This window comes from Dromaius novaehollandiae, chromosome 3 (assembly GCF_036370855.1).
Source record: "Dromaius novaehollandiae isolate bDroNov1 chromosome 3, bDroNov1.hap1, whole genome shotgun sequence".
Classification (NCBI taxonomy): Eukaryota; Metazoa; Chordata; class Aves; order Casuariiformes; family Dromaiidae; genus Dromaius; species Dromaius novaehollandiae.
The window spans coordinates 24402375-24416040 of record NC_088100.1 but is presented as its reverse complement, the minus strand read 5'-3'; the positions used below and the strand labels follow the sequence as shown (position 1 = coordinate 24416040).

At 35.3% G+C, this 13666-nt stretch overlaps 1 protein-coding gene across 1 annotated transcript in view; it reads left to right on the top strand.

Moving 5' to 3' along the window:
• CSMD1 (CUB and Sushi multiple domains 1) overlaps positions 1–7751 on the top strand; it is a 1240345-nt gene extending 1232594 nt beyond the window's left edge. Inside the window, exons 68-70 of the mRNA XM_026097018.2 lie at positions 584–671; positions 1892–2024; positions 4109–7751. Of these exons, the coding sequence (XP_025952803.2) occupies positions 584–671; positions 1892–2024; positions 4109–4268 (381 nt within the window). The 3' untranslated portion in view covers positions 4269–7751. The remainder of the gene's footprint in view (positions 1–583; positions 672–1891; positions 2025–4108) is intronic.
• The last annotated feature ends 5915 nt before the right edge of the window (positions 7752–13666 follow it).

The following is a 13666-nucleotide window of genomic DNA, read 5'->3' as shown; positions in this document are numbered from 1 at the left end:
AGTTTAAAGCTTAAAGAAATCTGTTATTGCCTATATAGCTCTATCCAACCAACTTTTTATATTATAGATGTGGAATGCAACAATCTAGATGTCAGTGTAGAAATCACATTATTTTTCTTTTGCAAAATACATACATACTCTTCCATCTGCCACTCTTCCATCTCTCATTTGAATTTTTAATTTACTGAATTTGGAAATGAAGTGGATCAGTGTATTTTTGCATGCTTTTGGCTTGTTTTGTTAGACATGAGTGTGGATTTTACCTTTAGAAATATTGTTCTTTTTTGTTCAATAAACAGTTCACTATAATCAAATTGTAAATTTAAAAGAATTCTCAATTTTAGAAAGGGAAACATGACAGAAAGTCTTTTACAGAACGTGAGGATGAGAGATACTGCATTTGATACAATAGTTTTCCCATGCTGAAAAATAATATAGGAGTTTACTTATGTTTTAAAAGATAAAACTGAAAAAATATATCTGGATTCCTTATATCTATTCTAAGTCAGATTTAAAAAGAGGCTAAAACTTTTTATTTATTTGTTCCAGAATTTGGTTTTTGTATTTGTTTCCACATATTTAGGTATCATCAGGGCTTGAAAGAGGTGTTTTTACCTATCAAGGTGATATACATGGGAAAGACTTTGGAAAATTTATGCTTCAAAGACAAGGTAAAATGCATTTACGGAAGTTGAATATGTATCATCTTTTTTTTTTTGGCTGTTGCAATAGTGAAGTCAACAAATGACTCCTTCAGTTTTCTAGCTGAAATAAGCATGGGTATTTCATGCCATTACTAGTACAATATACTCAGTGAAATATGCATATTTGAAATATATAATTCATACCCTAATTTAGCTCTGCCATGTTACTATCTCGCGTTGTATAGTATAGCAACTTAATAAGATGAATACAGGAAGCTCTTAGAGAGAATTCCATTACAAGTGTTTGCTTTGCTGTGAATGTCTTTTTGAAAGTAATAGGCATGTCACATAATGCCAAGCCATTTTCTGCTCAACTGTATAAATTGCAATCAGAATCATCAGGGAAATTATAAGGACAGAATCAACACTGATTTTAATAGCATAATTTGTAGAGTGCTTGCTTGTTTCTAGTGGGGGTTCTTTTAGGAATGTATAGGCATTTAGATAGAATTCTACTTAGCTGTCAAAAATATGTAATGAATGACTGAGGGCTACGGACTAGAGTGCTCTAGCAGCTGGTGAAAAACTAATTATTTTACTCATAAAACTGCTTCAGCAAATACTAACTGTTGCTGTCTTCATTTCCTGATCCTGTGACTATTGCAGTGTGGTCTAAGCACAGTATGCAAAGTACGTGAGCAAAGTGCTGGAAGAGCAGGGATAAGCAGCCTAGACAATGTACCAGAGTGTATCTACATTTTATAAATATCCTTGTTTCCATTACCTGCATTGATACTGTACCAAATGTCCTTTAAAATTCTGCTAGATCTGCTTTGTATTTCTTTGCTCTATTAACTGCTGTGAGAGCAGTTACCTGTGAATTTGCTCAGCTTGGCCACTTCTCTAAGTGCTCTATAGGTCACAAGGGAAGAGATCTTACTCTTCAGATTCTCAGGGTAAGTAAATGATTCCTGAGAGGTGTAGCTCATAATGATGATATTTGGGTGACACAAGGATTATTTGACTTTCTGAGCACTGTTTTCAAATCATTTTGATAATTATTAATGATACACTATTAAGTGGTATTAACAAGATTTATACTGTCATACTGCATGTTATGAATTTCATGTTTTTAAATAGAGTGATTTTACCAAGACAGCATTTCTTTCCTTCTTTCTTGAATAAAAGGAGAATTGTAAGGTAGAAAACTTGAAAATTTTACTCCTGTCCTTTTCTTTCCATTTCAGGTCCTTTAAGTACAGACACAGACCTTTCAAATCACTATTATGGCACAAACAGCAGTTCTGTTGCAGCTGCCATCCTGGTACCATTCTTTGCTCTAATATTATCAGGGTTTGCATTTTACCTCTACAAACACAGGTATTGTAAATGTTATTTGTTCAGTAATTTAATAAGCTTTTTGTTTTAATTTGATAGGTGGAAGTAACTAGGGAACACAATGCTGAAGCCTTCTAGAATATCCTTGCTTTAAAAAGACAAATATTTCCAAGTACTCCCACAAAGGGGCTCAGTATAGAGAAGTTCTTAATGGTGAACAGTTAGAAAAATGAGTCACTGTATTAAGGAGCAAAGACCTATAAACCTTTTTAGTTTGTTAGGCTGAATCAGATAGAAATCTCCAGTCACATATTTTATTCTTTCATTTTAGTGCTTTATTAAATTGAATATATGCTGCTTCTTTCAAAGTGCTTATAAGTATTAATTATACAAGCTGAAAAATCCATAAATCCAATGAGGGAACAGCACGTAATGACACTACTTAAAGTACATGCTGAGTAAGCTAGTGGATACTACTTCTAGAATTGGTGTCACTTCAGCTCATATGGAACTTACATACGTTAGTAGATAGTGTCAGAATAAATCCAGCCATCTTGTCTGAAATTTGATTTAAAAGCTGACAAAGCTGACATCTGTATGTTTTGAAAATTTGTTCATTCTGAGCCTGGCAAGGGCTTTCTGGGATTTTTTTTTTTTTTTTTTTTTTTTTTTTTTTGAGCTACAGTATTCTCTGACCGCCCTGTGTTATGTGCAGTTTGCAAAGTGGTGTTGAAAAGGAACAGAGATTTTAGTAACACACTCTTAAACCTTTGTTCTACCATCAGGATACCAAGAGCATTTTATGGTTGTAAGAAATCATATAGACAAATTGAAGTCCACCGTTAGCCTATGATGTAGTTTCTTAACTTGGCTGTCCACCCACTTCAGTGTTAGATGGTTTGGGAGAAGAAATTGCAGTGGGGCTTGAACTTGTGAACTCCAGTTAAAATGATACACGTCCTGAAATATGATATAGTCTTTGGTTAAAAGGACTGTTCAAGAAGAGCTGTGAGCTCTGTCCAAGTACATGTTATTGGAAGACTTTCTGATGCCTACAGATCTTTGTTCTCAGATAGCTCCTCTTCTGCAATGGGGCAGACTTATGCAGCAGCGTGGAACCACAGGCATTCACATTAACTGAAGAGGTGGAACGTAAAGGGAACATCGCTGTCAGTTTGCTCTTAGAAAAGGGAGCCAAACTCTAAGCCAAATTCAACAGAAATGTACTGTGACTTAAGGGGTACTTTTTGCAGTTTGTTCTATGAAGATTGTTATGTGCTGTATAAGCGGTAAAGATTTTCTTTTCTATTTGGTGAAATATATATATATATTTAAGAGACCTAAAATTTGGTCTTCAAAAAAGCAGCTCTGATCATACTGTTTTTGGTACTGTTGGTACAGCGTTGCAGTTCTGCCTACCTTCATCTATTTTAAATGCATTAGATACTTGAATAAGGAGATATTACTCATTAACTTGAACTGTCAATATCTATTTTTCCTATTCTGTATTTTCTAATTATGTTCTTCCAATAAACCACAGTTTCTAGAGGGATTATCAGTGTCATATTTGAGATCTCTTCAAGAAGTTAACAAACTGATTACTGATTACTGATGTAGGGGACCATTTGAAAATGAAATATTAACTGCATACAGTGAAACTAAGCAATATTCAATATTCTCAAAGCAGAGAACTCAAAGCCCTAAAAGGGTGCAGTTGGTCAGCAATTAAAGTAACTCTATGTCAACTTTATTCTCTCTGCCAAAAGGAAGGAGAACAGAATTTGTAGATTTTGAAGGCAGTTTCTTGCAAGTACCTTAAGGATCACAATAACAACATGAAATTTTCCCAAGGATGTGATAGTAGTTATGCCTCTAGAGTCCCTTTATATCAGAATTTGAAAGTGTTCTCAGAGGACGATTTTATGGATTTTCTGCTGTGCCTATGTCTGATTAATATCATCTAATTAGAACCAGGGATGTGACATCCTCTGTGGGTCTCCTTATACCCCTGTTGGACTTAGTCATACAACTTGTATAGATAGGATGGAAACACTATAGAAACTTGCAATAATTGTAGAATTTTTATTTTAACAGTTATTAATGATATTTTTCTGTCCTTTTTTCAGAACAAGACCAAAAGTGCAATACAATGGGTATGCTGGACATGAAAACAGTAATGGACAGGCTTCATTTGAAAATCCCATGTATGACACAAACTTAAAACCCACAGAGGCAAAGGCTGTGAGGTTTGATACGACTCTGAACACAGTTTGTACAGTGGTATAGCCTTCAGTGCCCAATATGACTGATTCATAGCCATACCTCTGATGGACAAGCAGTAATTCCTTTGGTGCCATATACCAGTTTCCCTTCTTCTCTTGGCTTTGCTGCTGTAATCTTTAACATCTTCTGTCAGCCTACATGCAGCTAAATTTTCTGGTAAAAATGTGTCAGTCTTCTGGGGATCAGACAAAGAATATTTTTTCATCTTAAAGTTGGATTAAAATGCCTGGCTGCATCTGCTTCAAAGCAAGGCACACTTTAAGGAAGACTGCAGAGTCATGCCAATTTGTCATATTTAATGCCTCAGACTTTCATATTTGTATGTGGCTGGATGCTTTTCAGTGCATTCTTCTGGGCACTTGGATAAATCCTTTGAGTACTGTGACAAATGACAACACCACAGATTATCCCCAAGAACAGGAATATTCTGAAGAAATAAAGCTCTCTTGAAGGAGAAGACAACCTTCCTCGAGGTTGCATATAGCCGCAAATGCTTTACCATTGAAATCTTGTTAAAATTAAACATACAGTGTATCTCAAACATAGGGCAGTTTGCCAATTTCCCAATCAGCTGTTATATTGCAAAATATTAATGCACAATTTTTTGCACTAGAGTGTTATGGATGACTGAGTAAGATACTGGTAAAAATATACAGGGTTTATACACACTGTCCATTGTATATAGACATTCACTCACTCTTTGCCAAGCAAAACATTCCACAATAAATTTACTTGGAATATTAAATTATGAGCCCCATGGTTAGTACAAGTGAAATCTTGTGTGATAGAGGACAGTATATCTTTTGTCAATTTTTGACTAAATTTATCTGTAAACATCATTACAAGTCACTGGAGATTTTCAGCCAAAACAAGAGCCCATTTCTAAGAAATTTTCATTGCCAATATTGTTTTCTTCTGGAATCAGTCATCTTTCACCATTGTCAGTATCATACTATTTAACAGCAGGGGGGTTAGCAGCTGTTGCTGCTTGCCATGTACAAATGTGAATAGTAATTTATTTTAGATAGCTCATAAAGCCTGTGAGCCCGTGCTCATAATACAGTCTTCCCTTTTGCATTTTTTTCCATTTTTCCTGTAATATGACATCATTTTCTGATGTTATATGGAACTAAAACACATTACAGTAGCATATGTAAACCCAGTGCAAATTGTCTATAACAAGCTGTCATTAAGTTTCTACTTTAAACAAAGAGAAATATTCAACTATCTTCTCTTTCTGTTTCTTTTCAGTTTTTTTTAACCACACTGCTTACTGCTTTTGTATTTACACAGTTTGACAGAGAAAGTTTGACATTTGTAAATATGAATGGTTGAGTAAATCATTAACATTTGTTTAGAATTAGAGAGGTTTTACTGAATGAAAACAAAAAGCAAAGATGTCATTGGGCAGATTAATTAAATGACCTTTTAAGATTAGGAAATTACAAAAAATAATGAAGCAAAATTTGGTCTTAATCATACACGTTGCACTCAAAACCTAAGGACATTGCTTTGCTTTTGTTCTAAAAATGCAAAGGTCTTTGGTTTGTTTTGTTTTGTTGTAAGTTTTCTAATGGTCTTACTGCCCAATTACTATCAAAAACTGAAGAAAAATGTTTCTGAACTCCTTACATGTGTAGGTCTGGCTGTTATATACAAAACCAAAAGGAAATGTAAGTCCAACCAAAAATGAAGTGTGAGCCCAATAACAGATTTTTCAGCTAATGTAGAACAGAAAGACAATTTCAAAGGTAACCCTTGGTCAGTTTAGCAACTCTACACCTGTTAGATGAAAAATATCAGCAATATAATACAGTAATGCAGGGCCTCCAGCTGTTATGTTCTTCATATGAGCAAGAAACTCTGAAGAAAATTTAATAAATAATCCTTTGCAGTCAGTTCCTTGTTCATTTTGTTGGTAGTTTTTGGCTTTCTTTTTTGTTTGTTTTTGAGGTTTTTGTGTGTAGTAAGTTTCATTTATCTGTCACATCTCAGAGATCTTCACATTTCCTGAAAAAGAACAAAGTCATCAGATCAAAGTCATTGTCTTGATCCTCCCCAGTGTACAGGAAGCTGCCCTGTGAGTGAAGAGCTTTAGAAACAGTGCGCCAGGAAGGGAAGCTGTTGTGTGATTAAAGTTTCTGACAGATGTTCAAAATTGTCATTACTGTTTTGGAAGTCTTTCTGAAGTGGCAATGGCAGAAAAAAATGGAGTATTGAAAGCAAGTGCAAAATGCTAGCTAAATAGTTATTATTGATGTTTTCTAACCCTGTCTTTATAATGTATTCTTCTCACCTGTCTCACTATGATCACTGAGGAATGCAGTGGAGGAGAGGTAGTATAAAACAGAAACATTAAATTATTTGGTCTTTTGTGGTATAAAGTCCAGATCCTGTGAAACTTTTCTCAGGTGATTCCTTTTGTGGGGGTTTATGTAGGGATTGTTTGTCCCCAGTGGATGTCCTTTGAATCAGGGACACTCAAAATTTGAATATACTGACAAATTATCCTAAGGCATTTGTTTGGAATATTGCTTAAACAGCAACTTCCAGCTTGAGCCCAAGTGAAGGAAATTTCACAAAGTTTTATCGGTTCTGTCCACGTCCCTCAAATGCCTCTCCTTCTCCATTATGTTTGGTTCTTTTGTTGAGGTTGGATCTCTTTTTCTTGAAGTTATTTTACAGGGCTGTCTATGCATGCACTCATATATGGTGCTTCATCAGAATAAGACCCTTAAAATGTTGTACAGTGGCCAGGTAATGGCAGCCAGGAAATCTGCTTTCTGAGGTATATGCAGAAGACTTTTCCCCAGTGTTGACCAGATCATTATGATGGGCTAAGAATACATGCTATAGATTTTTTTTAAAAACCGGTTATGTGCTTCAAAGCTGTTAAAAACTGCTGCTTGTATCACACATCTTGCCTTTCTCCAGGCTAGCTGCAATAATTTTTTTTCTTGTGTAAAATATTTTGTAAACAAAGAAAAGCTGTTATTAAAAAAAAAAACAAAAAAAAGGTGGGAGGGTGAGGGTGGGGGTGGTTGGGGAAGAACTCCGGCATTATGATCAACTCAATCTAATTTTCATTCCCAGTATTTCATTCTGCCATTTCACCACATGCTGCTGTGACATGAAGTAGGTGCAAAAGAACTTTTTGTACAGAGATATATTTTTTATGAGGAATTTGTAAAATTATTAAATATGCTGTACTTTTTTGATTAATGTAGGTAAATTGTTAAAAATAAATGTTTTTACAATACAAAAAATTGTAATTTCCCAATAATGTAAAATTTACCATCTTTAGCTGATTTTCAGTTCTGATCCTATCACACATGTATTAATATTAAAGTGGCCTGTTAAAAATAAACAGTATTCTCTTTGGCAAAAAAATAAATATTATAAAAGATTGTAATATAGCCTGTGCAATGCCACCTACCTTGAAAGCAAATTCAGAGTTCTAATTAAATATTTAATTTTAGATTTCCAGCTTTTGTGTGACCTGTTCTTATCAACTGTTTTCTTCTATTTACTTTTATACTTTTAAATATTAGATATTCATTTTTCATTACGTAGAGTGTCCAGTAGAATCTTAATCTCATTGTTCTGAGTAAGTTCCCAAGCATTGTCTGTTACTTGGCAAAAATATTTGGATGTGATCTGGTGGTATGGAATTTACTTCCTGTTATCTTGCACTTATCATTCAGATTTTAAAATTTTGTTTTATAAAAAATTAACCTGCTTATTTTTCCACAAGCCTGTATCCTACCAATGAAAGTGATGGATCCCATGGAGCCAGAGGTATTTCCAGTTCTAAAATCTGAGAGCTGGTTCTGGAATCACTTAAATATACATACTTCTACTGAAATGAAAATGCTTATATACATAAAGATATCCATATATATTAGTGTTTTTATCAAGACCAGAAACCTAAACAAAATAATAATTATTTTACTCATTTTAATCCCTATCAATGTAAAAGATATATGTATTTGGTTTACTTGTTGACAGCTTAAGAAATAATGAGTCATGCTTCAAGGACATTCTACCCATTGCTCCATTTGGGAATCAGTGGTAGTATATGACTGGTTCAGTTTTAGAAAAACTTGGAGTGTATGCATGTCCTTCATCTTCATAGCCTGTCCTTCTGAAAATAAGATACCTTACAGCTAGTTGTTAAAGTTCTCATTGCTCAGAATGAGTCGGAATGACTTCCCTTCTGACACTAAAATAAGCTATAATCACTAAAACTATTGATGGAGATGTTGAGGCATTATGACAGGGAGTCGTGATTTCTACCTCTTTTCTCAAATCACAGCCTAATATGTAATAAACAAGTGAACTATATTCCTTTTCAGTATTGCTAAGCTGCAATGTCAGCTTTTGAAAATTGTTTTTCCCCTAATGATCTGTTCATAAAAATGTAACATGATGTATTTAATTTTAAAATCTAGACAAACCATTTCTAGAAAATATATTTTTCTTGAGGACACAAAGTTATGTAGGAGGTGGCTCTCGAGGTCTGCAAACAACAAAAGTATTTGCTCTTCAGCTGGTATCTGCTAGCTCTATAGCAGTAGTAAGGTCATAAATACTCTCACAAGGGTGGGTCTACTATCAGGATGATTTGCTCAAAATGGAAAATGAACTTTTTAAAGCTGATTTGAATTTCAAACTGCAGTAAACTACCTTAAATACGCTGTTACCTACTTTAGCATGATTACTGACTCAAAGCCACAGGAACTCGAATGCATATGACTCAATGCTTGAGAGAACAGGTGCAGGAAGGAGGAGAAAAAGATATTCTGCAGAACACTGCTTTAAAACAAGGAAAATAAATTACTTTTAAGCATGTGTCTGTAATGCACAGAAAGTAAAAAAAAATGCAATGTTTTAGTATCCATTTTGGAAGGCTTAACTTTTTGTGGAGTCAATAGTAAAGCAGTATTAGAGGTTCAAAAACTTGGCAATGGATTTTTCTAACATAAACTGTATTCCACCAAAATGCACAGGAATGTAGTCTGGTCCTCACTATGTTGGATAAAGAAAATTACACAATGGCTGACCTAAGCCTAGTTATCAGGACTTGACTATATATGATCCAAGCAAGTTGGATTGAGGATACTCCTAAACACTTATATTTGTATATATAGGTATATAAATATCTTAAAATGCATAAATATATAATAATAAGTAAATATGCTTGGAGCCTAATCATAGGGGAACGTGGTCTCACTTTTCCAGTGCCTGCCTCTTAGGTGTGTCCTGCAGCATAGTAGGAGCTTCAGCGTCATGGTAGAAGAGAGAATAATTTGCATATAAGATTCGCAGAGGCCAGCAAGCTGATTGGGGAGCCAGCTATGCTAATCAGTTAGAAATACTACAGCAAGAAGAAGGATCTCACTTTTGTTCTGAAGAACATAAATTCCACTAGGACTTATAGTGGAAATCATTTTGTAGTTGCGTGCATTAGTCAAATCAGCTCCTTCTTGGCAAGAAAGTCCCCAGAACACAACAGAGAGTTATGACTGCTTTTCCCTCTTAAACCCAGTAGTGTAAGGGTTAGAGTGCTCAAATCAGAGATGGAAGACCAAGGTTTAGATAGCTTCTTTAGATGAAGGAGAAGCACCAGGATATTTATCAGCAAGAATGCTAAGAGCAGTCAGCTGTTGAAAGCAGACCCTGAGCAATTAGCCTTACTTCTTTCTCCTTGCAGTGCTGTGTCTGACCTCATAAAAATTTCTGAGAATGCCTTCTGGATCAGGCCTTGCAGACAAAATAAACAAGAGCCATTCCTAGTTTGTGAATTCTTCTACCCATGATGAAGGAAACTTGCCATGCAGAAGAAACTTATGTGCCTGGTGGATTTGACTGGAAGAAATACTGGTACTTTAATTGGCTTGAATGTCAAACAGCAGCTGCAGGAGGACTTTGAGGATATAAATTTTGAACTCAAGAAACTAATGTCAGGGGGAAACCAAAGTCCTCTTTTTATCTTGCCCTTGGTGTACCAAAATTTGAGTTTACCCAAGCCATGGAAAATCATAAGTATAACTTGTTTGGAGAGATTCATGAGGTTGTAAATCACATTAGAATATAATCAAAGTAATTCAAGATTGGAAAAATATATGTATCAGCTGAAGAAGTGGACATAGATAGCAAGAAAGTGGACAAAATTTGGTAAAGTAAGTGAAAGAGGAAAAAATAGCTGCCAGTTCTTGGGATGATAAGGAAATTTTTAAAAAGATGAGGAACAGAAGAAAATTTGAGCAAGGAAATATTAAATACAGTGAATGGAGATAGAATTAGCAAATGAGAATAGCATAAGTGTTTGTTATTTATTAGAATTTCTTTTCCTTTGATTCTGTGGTTAGAAAGAGGGAATATTAGGTACTTCACATGCAGATTACATAGTACTATCCGGACCATTGGTAAATAGGAAGGATTTAAGTGATATCTGTTGGAGATAAACATTCCAAAAATCAGAAACAATGCATATACCTTGTTTTTTGGAAGAAATTATCTTAGTAGCCCTTTTATTCCATGAAAGAATTTTGAGTCTATCTTGGAATATGATGGAAGTGCCAGAAGCCTGGAGGAGTGCTATTATTTTGGTAAAAAATAAAAAAGACCAAACAAATGACCATTTATCCTAACAGTAAATTTTGAAAAGAAAAATAGGAAAACTGATACGAGATCCTTTTGAGAGAGAAGAAATTGACAGGATAAAGTTAAATCTCGTCAACAGATTTTAGAGAGAACAGCTCGTGTCATCCAAATCTCATTTAATTCTTGAAAGCTTGGTTCATAACAGTAACTACTTATGTGTCAATTTTTTTCAAAAAAGACAACTGATTTAGTAGCACACTATACTTCATAAATAGAAATAGAGACTATCAGTAATTACACAAGAAGTTGTTTAAGAGATTGCTCTCAAAAAGACATTGGGGAATTATGATTGAAAAGTGTGATGCTGGAAGATGTCCATGGGGGCTGCTGCAAGGCCTGATGCTGCTCAACAGTGATGTGAAAATAAGGATAACACCATTACTGAAAAAAATACATAGATGTTATAAATTACTGCAGGATGATAAACAGTAGTCAGGAGAGGATAGCCATGTGGAGCAATTTGGTTTGCTTGATAAACTGAAGCTATTTAAACAAAATGTTTTTAATATAACCTCAAGAGTAGTTGACCATCCAGAAACAAGGACATTCAGACCATCCTTATAAAATGGGATATTAGGTCCTAAAAAGTAACATCTCTGAAAAGGATTTAAAGACATGTTGCTTGTGGTGCTGTGGCAAAATATGAGGTATTGAATCACTGAATATAAAATGTTAGTACTGAGCAGGAATAGGAAAGTGATTTTTACCTTCACTGTATATGAAACTGTATTGGATTCTGCATATATTTCTGCAGTTCACTTTTGAAATAGGATGCCAGAAAAATTTGAGTGGGTGTACAAGAGCATACAAAAATGATTTAAGGGATAGAATAAATACCTTCCAGTAAGAGTTTTAAATCTGTTTAATCAAAAAGAAGATAGATAGTGGAACCTGATTACAGTGTGCTACAATACGTCCGTGGGGATACTAAAATGCCATTTCATCCAGGGGCAAAAGGCATGACAGAAACTAGAGGCTTGAAATTGTAGCCAGACAAATTAAAAGGGAAAATTAGGCACACACCTTTGTCAATGGAAAAAATAATCTGAATTATTTTACCAGAAGTAATTATGTGTTTGCTATCTCTTCATTTCATCAACTTAACCCTGGATGTTTTCATGTGAGATAGGCATTAGTTTCCTGTTATTTTTTGGTCTTAGTAGAGATGTTACTGAAAGAATAAGGGCCAAAAAGATTAGACTAGGTCTAGGGGTTCTTTCATGTTTCAGCTCTCTTAATAAAAGAAAGAGAAAAAAGGAAAAGAAAAAAAAAGGAAAAGAAAAGGGAAAAGAAAAAGAAAAAAAAGAAAAAGAAAAAAAGAAACAGAAAAAGAAAGAAAGAAGAAGAAAAAGAAGAAAAAGAAAGAAAAAGGAACTCAGCCTGAGGTCTACAAAACATAGACTATTACTCTATGAGTAGAATAATATTCCACGAATTTAACCACCTGGTCTGCCACCTAGTCCTTTCAGCCATGTCAATACTAGTAAATTAAACAGCTTGGCCCTGAGGGCAGACCACGTCTGCCAGCATTATCACAGACCAGCCTATATCTACAGCATTAAGCTCTTTTGCACTCCAAAACAACACGACCACATCAACACTAAAGATTGGGAAGGATCACTGATGCATGCCTGAGAAATATTTGGGACTACTATTTGACCAGGGCCAAACTGTACTGGAGACCATTCTTACTATTTAACAGCATAAACAAACTCCAGTGCTAAGGAACGTTCCCTGTCACTATTAGATTTTCTAGTATAAATATATCCTTAAATACTTGAGAGGCCCTAAATGCTGAATTGCTTGTCCAGAATGCTTCTCAAAAATAGCTCTAGTACTTTCCTGTTATAAAGGCTGATAACCATCTCACCTGGCAACTGTGGTTAAAAGAGGACAGATGCTACACATTTCATGAGGAACCCTTTCCTGTCAGTGTGTAATAAGCATGTGCAGAATGTGTCCAACAGACTGGAGTTTTCCAAACGTTTAGCAGAGGAACACATCCTCATATTAGAAAGCTAATGAAGCTTAGTCATAAGATGGATGAGAAGCTGGTCATTCTAATACAGATCTAAGTACAAAAACCAAACATGGCTGGTTGAGACACTCTAAAGTACTCTAAGTGAGCAGAAGAAGAGTGATGGAGTGTTGTGTTGTGTCTTCATATTGACTACATCTATAATGTTTATATATCTAAACTGAATGTTCAGGATCTAGTCTGAAGGCCAAAGAGGTACAATGTATCTTGCATCCGTATAGTTAAATTTCACACCCTCCCCGAAAAGCTCGTCATTTCTAATAGTGTGTTGGAAATGGTCCTGTCACTATACACTGGCTCCATACACTAACAAGGATTGACATGTTTTGTCTGATATGCTTCTTTCACAGAGCCAACTGAAGAGGAGGTCTTGGGCACAACAAGGGGCTAACTTGAAGAGGTAAGCAGAGACAGGGATGGGTTGTCAGCCACCAGTCAACTAACTGAAATGGCTCATGAAGAGCGACAAGTACTAGGCTCTTTTCAGAGCCCTCTGGGAGTGGAGCTGTGCTCGAGAGCAGTGGCAAGGGGGTCAACTGTCAGTTCTGATGGCCTTTTTTGAAGGAGCCATATGGAAGTCAAGGTGGAGGAGTGAACCAAGAAATATAAGAGCAGTGAGCTTCTTCAGGAAGTCTTTGGAGCCCTTGGAAGGGCTTGGTGCAGAAAGTCCAGGACATCCTGGTTCCCCCAAAGAGAT